This window comes from Artemia franciscana, chromosome 5 (assembly GCF_032884065.1).
Source record: "Artemia franciscana chromosome 5, ASM3288406v1, whole genome shotgun sequence".
Classification (NCBI taxonomy): Eukaryota; Metazoa; Arthropoda; class Branchiopoda; order Anostraca; family Artemiidae; genus Artemia; species Artemia franciscana.
The window spans coordinates 1104168-1117226 of record NC_088867.1 but is presented as its reverse complement, the minus strand read 5'-3'; the positions used below and the strand labels follow the sequence as shown (position 1 = coordinate 1117226).

At 33.6% G+C, this 13059-nt stretch overlaps 1 protein-coding gene across 8 annotated transcripts in view; it reads left to right on the top strand.

Moving 5' to 3' along the window:
* LOC136026848 (rap1 GTPase-activating protein 1-like) overlaps nucleotides 1–13059 on the top strand; it is a 235706-nt gene that overhangs the window by 108544 nt on the left and 114103 nt on the right. For all 8 annotated transcript variants that reach the window (XM_065703561.1, XM_065703562.1, XM_065703560.1 and 5 more), the window contains one exon: nucleotides 8413–8564. In XM_065703561.1, coding sequence (XP_065559633.1) covers nucleotides 8413–8564 — 152 coding nt within the window. The remainder of the gene's footprint in view (nucleotides 1–8412; nucleotides 8565–13059) is intronic.

Genomic DNA, 13059 nt, shown 5'->3' with positions numbered 1-13059 from the left:
CATATATTATTTTGAATGGATTCTATTTTTAAAGTAATCACAACAAAGTAAGATATTAAACTCAATTTTGAATGACATTAATTAAAGAAAGTTTTCTCAAATGAATTTAAAAAGCGACATTAAAACTTAAAACAAATAGAAATTATTTCGTATATTGAAGGAATGTCCCTCCTCAAGCCCAGCCTTTTTACTTTAAAGTTTTATAGCGCTTTAAAAAGTCTTCTTCTTCTGTATCAACGGTCCTTTTGTTTACGCAGTTGTAAAAAGGGTATTTAGAGCCTTTAATTTTCGTTCGAATAAGCTTTCTCTCGATCTTCTAGGACCGTTGGTTTGATGCGACCACCCCTTAGAATTAAAAATAAATAAAAACTAATAAACATGCTTTATTGGTCTTTCTTCTGGAAAAAAAATTCCACATTCTGTAGATAGAAGCTTGAAACCTGTACAATATGTTTCTTTCATGTAGTCATTTGATGGCGATTTTATAACAGTTCAAAATAGGGATGAAATCTTGTAATTGACAGTGAAACAAATATAAAATTTTTAACTGAATATTTCGGACACATATACAGTGTCCAGGATGGACACTTAGCTTATAATGGACACTTTATATGTGTCCGAAATATTCAGTTAAAAATTTTGTATTTGTTTCACTGTCGATTAAAAAGTTTCATCCCTATTTTGAACTGTTATATTTTTGTCATGGAAAGGTAGTGTGGTCTCCGAAGTTATCGATGGCGATTTTTATCAATATCTTTCAAAAAATTTTTAGGTGGGAAACTTTTGATGGGTAACTTTGAACCTAATGAGTTTTATATACTACGAATTAGCATAAAAATTGTATTCTTTTGTTGTTTTAATTGTTATTTAGCACAATTAATTTTTTACAGTTTCGTTTACTATTAGCCCGAGTTGCTCCTTACTTACAGTCCATTGCCACGACCTGTTTGGTCTATATTTAAAGCAGACATTCGTAACTCGGCTGAAGAAATTCAAAAGGGGTTATGGGGCATTTTGTTTTTACCAATTATGATTCTGATCTTACCCTATTATGTTTGACACATTCAGTTGATTCATCTGACCTGTTTTTTCACATCTGTTTTTATTCTCGTTATAAATTAAATAAAGAAAACAAGTTTCTTTCATCTGAAAGTAAGGAGCAATATTAAAACTTGAAACGAACAAAAATTATTGCGCACATGAGGAGGGTGGCCCCCTCCTCAACGCCTCACTCTTTCCACTAAAGTTCTAATTTTTCCTAATGCTTTAAGAATGACTCCTGAATCATAAAGGCCGTTTAATTAGAATAATAAGCTCTTTCAAAAGTTGTGAAAAAAACCTTTGTCATGCTCAAAGACATAGTTATCAGACTTTTCGACTATGCTGATAAAATGGCTATCTCAAAATTTTGATCTGTGACTTTGGGGAAAAAGGAGCGAGGGAGGAGAGTTAGCTGCCCTCCAATATTTCTGGTCACTAAAAATTGCCACTAGAACTTTTGATTTCCGATAAAATGAGTCCTCTCCTGAGCTTCTACGATCACTGGTTCGATACAATCACCCCAGAGAAACAACAAACGAACAAATAAACACGCATCTGTGATCTTTCTTCTGGCAAAAAGTGCAAATTCCACATGCTTATCAAATAGTTCGTGGTAACGAACTGTAGTAAGGAGCGACCCGGCTCAATAGTAACCCAATCTCTAAAATATGGAACTTTGACGCCAATAGTTACATCAAAAGAATTGCATTTTAATGCTGATTTTAAATCTATAAGTTTCATCAAGATTAGTCTTACCCGTCAAAAGTTATGAGCCTGAGAAAATTTGCCTCATTTTAGAAAATAGGGGGAAATACCCCCTAAAAGTCGTACAATGTTAACGAAAATCACACCATCAGATTCAGCGTATCAGAGAACCTTCTTGTAGAAGTTTCAAGCCCCTATTTACAAAAATGTGGAATTTCGCATTTCTTTTACCAGAAGACGAATCACGGATGCGTGTTTATTTGTTTTTTTTTTTTTTTTTTTTTTTTTTCTCAGGGATGATCGTATCGACTGAGTGGTCCTAGAAAGTCGCGAGAGGCTCATTCTAACGGAAATTAAATGTTCTAGTGCCCTTTTTAAGTGACCGAAAAATTGGAGGGCACCTAGGCCCCCTCCCACGCTCATTTTTTCCCCAAAGTCACTGGATCAAAATTCGGAGATAGCCATTTTATTCACCATAGTCGAAAAACCTAATAACTATGTCTTTGGGGACGACTTACTCCCCCGCAGTCCCCGTGGGAGTAGCTGCAAGTTACAAACTTTGACCTGTGTTTACATATAGTAATGGTTATTGGGAAGTGTACAGACGTTTTCAGGGGGATTTTTTGGCTTGGGGGGAGAGTTTAGGGGGAGGGGTTACGTGGGAGGATCTTTTGATGGAGGAACTTCTCATGGGGGAAGAGACTTTCAATGGAGGGGGCGCAGGATTTTCTAGCATTATTTAAAAACCAATGAAAAAAATAATATGAAAAGTTTTCTCTACTGAAAGTGAGGAGGGGCATTAAAACTTAAACCGAACAGAAATTATTACGCATATGAGGGGTTTACCTCCTCGTAAAACCTCGCTCTTTATGCTAAAGTATTTTTAGTAATTTCAACTATTTATTCTACGGTCTTTGTGATTCAGGGGTCATTCTTAAGGAATTGAGACAAAATTTAAGCTTTAGTGTAAAGAGCGAGGTATCGACGAGGGGTGAGCCCCCTCATATACGCAATAAAAACATACGAATATAGAAGTTCGCTACCTAAGTTATTTCGTAAGTTATGTAAATTTTTTACTCATGAAAACGTTAGTAAAAAATTAAGTAAATTTTAATAAGTAATCAAATAACTTTTTTAGTAATCAAAAAATTGGAGGGCAACTAGGCCTCCTCTGTCGCTCCTTTTTTCTCAAAATCTTCCGATAAAAACTATGAAAAAGCCATTTAGCCCAAAAAATTAATATGAAAATTTTGTTTTAATTATTTATGCGCGGTTTAATTATTTATTTAACTATTTGTATGAATTTTTAAAATTCATATAGATAAAAAATGCATTAATTCAAAAACGTCCAGAAACTAAACAAAAAAAGCAAGTTTTTTTAAATGAAAGTAAGGAGCGACATTAAAACTTAAAACGAACAGAAATTACTCCGTATATAAAAGGGGCTTTTCCGCCTCAACGCCCCGCTCTTTACTCTAAAGTTTCCTACTGTTTTAAAGCGTAGAGTTAAGAGAAAGAGTCAAGACATTTATCCTAGAAAAGACGGTTGTTCTTGAAACGACATTTCTTATTATGTTATAATAGCATTAGAAATATCTTGACTAGAAGAAAGGCTGTACATCAATTTTTGTATATTTTGTTTGAAATTTTTAATAATGCTATACTGGAATCAGAAATGTCCTGATTGGAAGAAATGGTATGCTTTCTAATTTTGTATTTCAATCCACTGATCAGAAACAGAAGGAAACCGAATATCCTTGCATATCAGGGCATTTTGTGACTGAGCTCATCCGAAATCTCACTGCTAAAGCTAGATTGAAAAGCTTGAATCAAAAAGAGTGTAGATTCAATATTTTTCGTCACTTTTTTCACTTATTGTCTTTTCACTAAAAAGCTGTGACCAAACAGATGACACCTCTTTAGCTATCAAAGATGCCTCCTCAACCCCAACAGCCTCTATGAATCTTAACACAAGTTAGGCCACACAGTTAGACTTATCTTCAAGAGGTCAAACAGCTATATACTTCAGGTTGAAATCAGGAGTTCTTCTCTAAAAATGAGAGCTTTTTAATGGAAGATTGACCATTCTCTCTTATTTTCTCTGCTGTGACAGTTGATGAAACCAGTCAACGTGTCCTATTCGATTGCCAGCCCCTTTACGAGGATTAAATAAAAAAAAAAACAAGTTTTTTAATCTCAAGTAAGGAGCGACATTAAAACTTAAAACGAACAGAAATTGTTCCGTATATGAAAAAGGTTTTCTCTCCTCAACGCAACCGCTCTTTACGCTAAAGTTTGACTCTTTGTCACAACCCTACTTTTTAAAACAATAAAAAACTTCTATGACTTTTAGGGGGTGTTTCACCCTATTTTCTAAAATAAGGTAAATTTTCTCAGGCTCTTAACTTTTGTTGGGTAAGACAAAACTTGATGAAACTTATATGTTTAAAATCAGCATTAAAATGCGATTCTTTTTATGTAACTATTGGTATCAAAATTCCATTTTTTAGAGGTCTGGTTGCTATTGAGCCGGGTCATTCCTTACTACAGTTCGTTACCACGAACTGTTTGAAACTGGTCCTCAAGCCTCTAGTCCTCAAAAAAAGAAGCTCCAGAACTTATACCGCAATTTTGGACTTTCTCCGCAAGACGATAAAAATGTTTTTTTCATCTCTGTAAAAGTGACTGATTTATTAGATTCCGGCTGACATCCTCCTTATTGCTTTTAGTGAGTGCCGGCAGTTTTGCCTCATTTGATTGACCCTAGAATTAATATTTAGCGCTACAGCCAGATCATAAAAGGATGAAAACATTTGCTCGTGGTGATTATGGAAGTCGTACCTTATGAAAAGAAAAAAATCGTCTCACCGTAAAATTAATCTTTAACTTGATTAAAAATTGAAGACATAAAAGATTATGAACACCCATTAATAGAGTAATTCTGTGGAATTTTTTTTCGTCTCTTGGTTGTCTCTTGGTTATTTTATGTCATTTTTATACCATTATATATTTCATACTATTTTTATATATTTTGTTCCTTTATTTTGTTTCCCCGATAAATTATTTCTTCTTCTTCTTCTTCTTCTTCTTCTTCTTCTTAAAAAAGATTTTTTTAAGAGAGAATCGCATTTGTCTCATTTGAAGAAGAGCTTCCAAGCTCTTAGAGGTTCATGCCCCATTTTTGTTTATTCTTCGGTAGTCTTATTCAAGTAACTACCCACTCATTAAAATTTACATAGAGAATGATTACGTGACCAAAAGCCATGCGCTATGTTTATCTCTAATAAATTTCTCAATTAGAAAAAGTGTAGATAATGATTTTTTCGGGGGACTCAAATACCAAACCAAAACACCCATTTTGATTATAACTTAATGATGCTAAGGAGTGATCACATATCAATTCCAGATGTATTTGAGATTCAAGTCTCACAAGATTCAGCTGTCATTCAAGATGAAACACTTGTTCTATATTTGTAATAAAATTTAAGGTCGTTTATTCAACCGGAGACGAGGAAAAATTTTCCGCAATTTTACACCATTTGCGTCAGAATGTTTTGGCAAAATTTTATTGACTGTTGCTTATTTGATTACATTTTCTTCTCTGTTTTGCTGGCTATGTTCAACTTAATGTCGATGTTTTTCGCAAAAGACTAGGCATAAATCAGTAGTTGATGTGTTTTATGTTCAGCTCTCAGATTTTACCTCATTTGAAAGAGAAAACCACAGGTATTCCACTACTTCTAAAAAGGGTGTCGTTACTAACAGAATAAAAGTGGAGGAATTTAGATTGACTTGACAACACACATAGACAAAAATGACTTAGGGATACTTTTAGAGAACGAGGGGCGTCTGGGCAGGGCTGCCACACCTTGGACGTTTCTTCCCGAGGTTTGGATATTGGTAAGGGTATAAATATTGACAGTACTCTTAAAGAGCATATTAAATACATGTGTTATTATGATCTAATATCTTAGAAATGTATTCCAAGCCTTTGAATTTTTTGAAAGTTATTCTTGGGATATTATGAGATTCTTAGTGGCAACCCTGTGCATGGGGTCAGTTGTGGTAAAAGTTTTATATTTCTCCTTTGAAAAATTTTACACCGGCTATACAATTTTTAATTCATTTCAAAGGGCTCTTCAGCTTTTGCTTGATAAACATTAAAGCAATAAGGATACCTGAATAAAATCTTTCTCATATTAAAAATAATAATAAAGATTTAGATAAACTTAACTAAATGAAAATAAACATAATTGAAAATTTACGCACATGTAATTTTCTTGGGAATACTCCCTGACCATCCAAACAAAACGCACAGCGTAAAATGTTTAGTTAGATTTTGTGGAACGCTTCCAGTTGTGCTCTCTTGCACTTCCTTCAAACTACAAGATGGAAATAGCTAATCAAAATTCTGAAAGGAATTTTTGAAAGATGTTAGCTTTGTAACCTGCTTCCCAAATGAAACAAAATTTGTAATGGGTAATCACAAAAGAAAATGAAATATACGATTAAAGAATATTAAATCACTTATCGGCGTTGTCATGTAAGCATATATCCAAAAACGTTCATTACCAAGAAAATCAAAACAAAAATGCGTTTTGCCCCTGAACCCATTTGAGGTCTATCCATACCTCAAACTGTGAAATTCTAAGTTTCTTCTATAGTTGTTCTATTTTGAACTATGAAGCTATAAGGGTAGTATCATATTTTCGTCAGTGTTGCAACATTAACCGTGAAAATAAATAAGCTAAACTGATTGGTTAAGTTTGACAAAGCTTTTTGTTCTTAAAAAAAAAAAAAAATAAAAATTAGCAATCTGTTGATTCCCCGGGACACTAGAACTTCAAAAAAGCTACACCACCTTAAGCTATTTGATGCCATATGTATTTAACTAATTTTTGCTGATTTCAAACTTATATATAAATATATAAGTTTCAAGCTCCTATCTACTGTGGAACTTCGTATTTTTGCCAGAAGACCGATCAAGGGTCGGGTGCGTGTTTATTTGTATATATATATATATATATATATATATATATATATATATATATATATATATATATATATATATATATATATATATATATATATATATATATATATATATATATATATATATATATATATATATACGCCCCGCTCTTTACGCTAAAGTTTTTTACTGTTTAATAAAGTAGAATTGAGAGAAAGAGTCAAACTTTAGCGTAAAGAGCGAGGAGTTGAGAAGGGAACAGCCCCTTTCATAGACGGAGTAATTTCTGTTCGTTTTAAGTTTTAATGTCGCTCCTTACTTTCAGTTAAAAAATAACTAGTTTGTTTTATTTAGTCACATACTTTGAAGGTGCCATAAACTCCTGTAAGAAGTTTTGGTTTATCTATGGTACTTCTCATTAGTTCTAGTATTTTATATAAAATTTGCTTGTTTTATGTTTTGTTACTCAAATACGGTCAGTTCTTTTTGTCGGAATGTTCGATTCGTAATTTCAAAAGATTCTTCCAAAAAACTTTAATGTAAAACCTTTATAAATAACCCAAGATTATCACTGCACTCGTCAGCTTATTTTTCCATACTGGTACGCTTGCTAGAAAAAGAAGAAGTAATTACTATAAAATATACTTTCGAAATAAAATTAGAATAGATCATATAAATGTAATTTCTGTTTGTATTCCCACGCTTGCCCTGGAAAATCGGTCATTTTGTTTATATCATGATGTTTGTTTTTCTGTTATGCCTAATAATCTAGAGGCAGGATCGCTCCTATGAAAATATTTTGATACTACAGGAGTTCTTAAGGCTTTTGAAATAGCCATGACAGATTTTATGCAATGTGACGGGAAAAGCTTAGCTAAAAGAAACATTTCAGCCGTCATGTTTTGACAAGTCAATTTCTTTTTTTTTTAACTCTAACAATCTCGGTTTTCAGAATAGGGGCGAAGAAAGAAAATTTATTTCAGTTATGGATATTAAGTCGCTCCTTCAAATTATTACGTCTAAAACAAATTTCAATATATACCAAAGAAATTAGACTTCCGGAAATTGGGCTTTATATCGAAGGTTGGACAGACATTTTCTTCTAGTGTTTTAAGAGCAAACACATAAGAAAGGTAGATTTGTTTTTTCGCAGATAAGACGCTATTTCTGCGCAAACATTTTAAATCTGTCACACATGGTCGCTCAAAAGTGGTTGTACGTGGCAGCTTTCTACAATAACATTTATGGTCCCAAATCAATTTCAATTTTAGACAGATTTTTTTTTATTTTTTACTAATTAGCGATGAAGAAAGAAAACTCTGAAAAAATGAAACGCCTAGAATGAAATTGGGTATAGGTAAGAAATGATCTGGACGTAAGTTATCTAAAAAAAGAATTTGTAATTGATGGTAGGAATCAACTCTAAGGAGAGAAGCTTCTCGTAAGAATGTAGCGTTTATGGTCCCAAATCAACTTCAGCTCTAGTTAGACAAAAAGTATATTCAGTTGGCGAGTTAAAAGAACATTAAAAAAAGCTAAATGATTATGAATACTAAATGGGTTGACAAAATACTAAATCGAGTTTTGATATGGAGTAATTTGGATTTAAGTGATCTTAAAAAAGATAATAGAACGTGAGTCGATGGTAGGATTTAACTCTGAAGATATGTTTTTATTTTGCTCTTTCATTTTAGGTATCGTGGTGGTCTTGACACCCTGAGAGGTCAGACAGGAGAAGAATCAGTTTACACTGAGTTCAACGGAAAGGAAATTATGTTCCATGTATCTTCTCTTCTGCCTTATACCCCTAGTGACCCCCAACAGCTTCAAAGAAAAAGACATATCGGTAAGTTTTCAGGTAATTGTTCGTTTATTCGCAAGACCAAATTAACTACTAAAGCAAGTAACATTTGAAACACTTGGAAATCTGACTTTTTTGAATTTGGCTTAAATGTTTGAAGTTCCGCTCTTTCATCTGTTTACAGCATCCCCAGCTGTAAAATAGTTTGTACCATATAATGGGCCACGCGGGAAATGTTGACGAAAAAGTGTGAATACTATAATTAATATAGAAAAGAAGAAATATGACACAGGTTGTCTATAAAAGAACATTTAAGCAAATTTGGCCGATAAGATGAAACCAAGAGTTTTATTTATAGTAGCTATTTTGGACTGCGTGTGACAACTTACAATTAAAATTTTAACAGGTACTTAAAAACCGTACTCCACCCCTTCTCATGTTTAAACAAAGAGGTTATGCACAGGGGCGTAATTTTGTCAAAATCCAGGGAGTGGGGTGAAGTTGTAGCTGATTTTCCCAATTCAAGTGAAAATGATCAATTGAAAAATTAGCCGTATAGTATCACAAAAGCAAATGTATGCTAAAGAAAATTATGTAGACCTATCTTTGTTTGATAAGTTTTTGAAGACGCTAAATTTCAGGTATGGGCAAACTGGGGTCTGTGTGCAGTTGTCCCACCCCCTAGGCCTTAACAAATTACGCCCCTGGTTATGCATTGTAACGGTACGTTCTCTTAAATATTTGGGACTTTGGACCTTTGATCCTTCAAGCTATTCATGCCTACCTTCAGTGGGGTAAATCAAGAGGTGTTACCAGATAGAAATTATGCAAAAGGAAAAACTAAAAAATGTACTCTTGGGATGTTTGACTGGTAGGCTATTGACAAGGTTTTGTTTGTACTAACAAAATGTTTAGGCATCCAAGATACGGTAAGAAAAAGCGTATTCACTTTAGCTCCGTTTTTAAGCCTTTTCAAAAAGGGATATAAATTATTTTGGAGCAAGCGTTATCTGTTCAGGATATTAAGAAACAAAAAAGGATAGGGAAAAGGAGTTTGACGAGGGGGTGGGGTTAATAATTTAGAACACAAATCGCAGTTTGCCAAAAAATTTCTCATATTACCCTTTGAATTCCTGTAGGCTAGCTCCTCCCGTCCCGCCACTTTTAAACTCCTTTGTAAAGTATGAAGAGACTAGTGATTGCCCCCCTGGCCAAAGTTAAATCCGATCGACATTGGTGGTTTTAGGCTTGGGCAGAGGGCAGCTGTCCCCCTTTTTTGACATTCAATTCCTTTTTTTTTATTTTTACGCTCCTATTAAGGTACTTAATTAACTAAGAAGCTATTTTAAAACGCTTCCCCCCAGTTTATGAACTCTAAAACCGTTACCGCCTATCGCCAAATTATTACTGAGGCTTTAAATATAAAATAGCAGGAGATATAGTTAGTAAAAATTTTATTAAATTGAACGAATAGCTTGCATTCAAACAAACGGTTAGATATAAGATAAAGGCATGAATTAATGTAAACACAAATGCGGTAGTGCTATATTCAATATAAAAAACCTTACCCCTTGTATTAATTTGCTGAAACGATAAGGGTCTAAGTAAAACCACCAATAAAGATTCTCTGAATGTTTAAGTATGACAAAAGTTGTAATTTTTTTTTCAGCTCCATGAATATTATTTTAACTTTGTTATAGCCAGCCTCGGTTTACTATTGTTGATAAATAAGTAGATAGATACGTGTATTTGAAAAGCCCAAGGGCCATATACATCCAAAAATATAAATAAATAACAAACAAGCAAGGAAATAAAACAACAGTACAAATTACAAACACGCGTCAAAACAGGATACAACGCGAAAATACCTAATCTAACAACAAAAGAAATTAGTTATATAAAACTTTTTCTTCTTATTAAGGATTTATCTATATACACTCCCACTCGAAATGTTGTGGTTGGGTTACTATTTTGCAGATACCCGGAAGCATCAAATTAATCCCATGCAAATAAATTTCCCGTAAATCAAAGAGCACCGGGCATTTCGGGAGAAAATGATACAAGTCTTCCTCCTCATCTTTACAAAGAGGACAAACATTCCACCTATCAGGACCAACTATCATTTTTTTTTGTCGAGCAGTTTTTGCCTGTTATGTATAAAATATGTACAAATAAATATGTACACATTGTTGAGTCGAAAGAAATTCTTTAGGAATACGGTCTTATATATATCACGAAACTAAAAACAATTACAAGCTTGTTTTTTGTTCTTATGCATTTAATTTGGTAATACCCGAGAAATTTGCTACTAAAATTTAATTTTTGTCATTTGATATTATTTTGAGGCCACTTTTCTACTGGCTATATTTGCAAAAATTTGAGACCAAATGTGAACTGACAAATGTATTTAACCATTAAAGCAACAGAAAAATATTCACATTATAGAACACTGGAAAAGCTTGGACAGAATCTAAAATGATAAGAGAAACCAATTAAAATATTTATATAACTTAAGCCTAGGATTTATTTTATGTAATACTTATTTTTTCCTAAAAAATTAAATGAGAAATGAAGATTGTCTGTTCCTTTATCTAAATCATCCCAAAATTTTCGTTATTTCTGAAATTTTGTAGATTAAGGAAAGAAACATCGTTTGCGTAAGGCTCATGGATTTTTTTTTATTTATGTATTTATTATTAATTTATATATCTGGACGCCTTCTTTGATTAATTTCTTTTATGTATATTTTTGTATGTTTGTCTGCATTTTGAATTTGTCTTTTTTTATTCCATTGTAATCCTTAAGTGTTTTTAATGGGCATTAAACATTTTTTTTTCAAAGCATATTGTATTTTAATTAATTTACCTAAACGCCAACCCACGGTGTTTTTATTTATTTGAGAGAATCACGTGCATGAGAGCTTAGATTAATGGAAACATTTCTTCGGGAATTAAATCTTTTGTAGTCACAAGAAAGAGAGATGACCTTTTAAGTTTTATTTCACTGATTGATCGATTGCTTCGGTTGCTTTTATGTACAAAGGAAATGGGAAAAAATTATCCAGTTCGTTTGTTCGAACCCTCTAATCTCATTAGTTGCACCTTTCAGATTAACAAAGTATCCGTGCAGCATCTTTGAGGTCAGTGACGTATAAGGAGGGTGATGCCTTCTTTATGAGGGGTATTTTGGACCCCTGCTCCTTTAAATTGTCATGATTTATATTAAATCCCACATTTTCTTTATTTTAGCGTTTTGCTTAGTTCTGATTAATATTTTTTTTTATTTAAGATTACCATTTAACGGGATCTCTGCTTGAAATAGTACCTCAAAGGCTCTAATACTAACAACTCACCGTAGCACCAGGCCGCTTGTGGCCAACACAGCTACGCACACTCCTCTTCCATCCTAATCTATTCAAAGCCTCCCTCATTACACCCTCCCAGGAAGTTCTCATTTCCCTTAAATCTCTCTTTATGAATTCCTCCCACCCCAACCGTGGACGACCTGCATTCTGTTTAGTCCTAGACGACTGGCCAGAAAGGACAATCTTCGGCAATCTGTCATCCTTCGTTCGCAGAACGTGTCCTAGTTATGTGAACCTTTCTCTCATGATAGTTCTAGAAAGCGGAATTGAACCACACTTTTCGTACTGCCTACTGTTTGAAATACGGTCAGTCAGCCGGGTACCCAAAAGCTCCTTAAAGAATAACAGTAAAATCAATTGTAGAAGGGTCCAAAAAATAAATAGAAAATAATAATTCTACCTCGCAGTATCGAAGTCACAAATTATGGATTAATCAATAATCCAACATTGATTTATATGTTATTTCATTCAATTACCATGAACTTCTCATGAAATGTTAAAGTACTTTAAATGCATCCTAAGAAATTCCCTGGTTCATTCATCCAAATCAATATCTTAGACACTATTTGTTATATGTTACCAATGTTAATTCGTTCTGTATCTTTTTTACAAAATGTTGACATCTATGTGAACACTCTTTCTCCGCTGTATACTGCCCAAAGGGCCTTGAGTGCATCGTGACAAATCTCCAGAGATTTCATTTCCACTCGTTCATTCAGCGAAGTCTGTATCTTAGGTACTACTTATTGTAAGTTACTGATGTTAATTCGTTCTATTTTTTTTTTTAACACAGTTGACATCCAGGTGGACACTCCTTCTCCGCTGTGTACTGCCCAAAGGGCTTTGAGTGCATCGTGAGAAACCCCCAGAGATTTCAATTCCACTCGTTCATTCAGCGAAGTCTGTATCTTAGGTACTAATTATTGTAAGTTACTGATGTTATTTCGTTCTATTTTTTTTTTGAACACAGTTGACATCCAGGTGGACACTCCTTCTCCGCTGTGTACTGCCCAAAGGGCTTTGAGTGCATCGTGAGAAACCCCCAGAGATTTTATTTCCACTCGTTCATTCTGCAAAGTCTGTATCTTTATGCTAATTATTGTAAGTTAGTGATGTTATTTCGTTCTATATCTTGTTTTTGCACACAGTTGACATCCAGGTGAACACTCCTTCTCC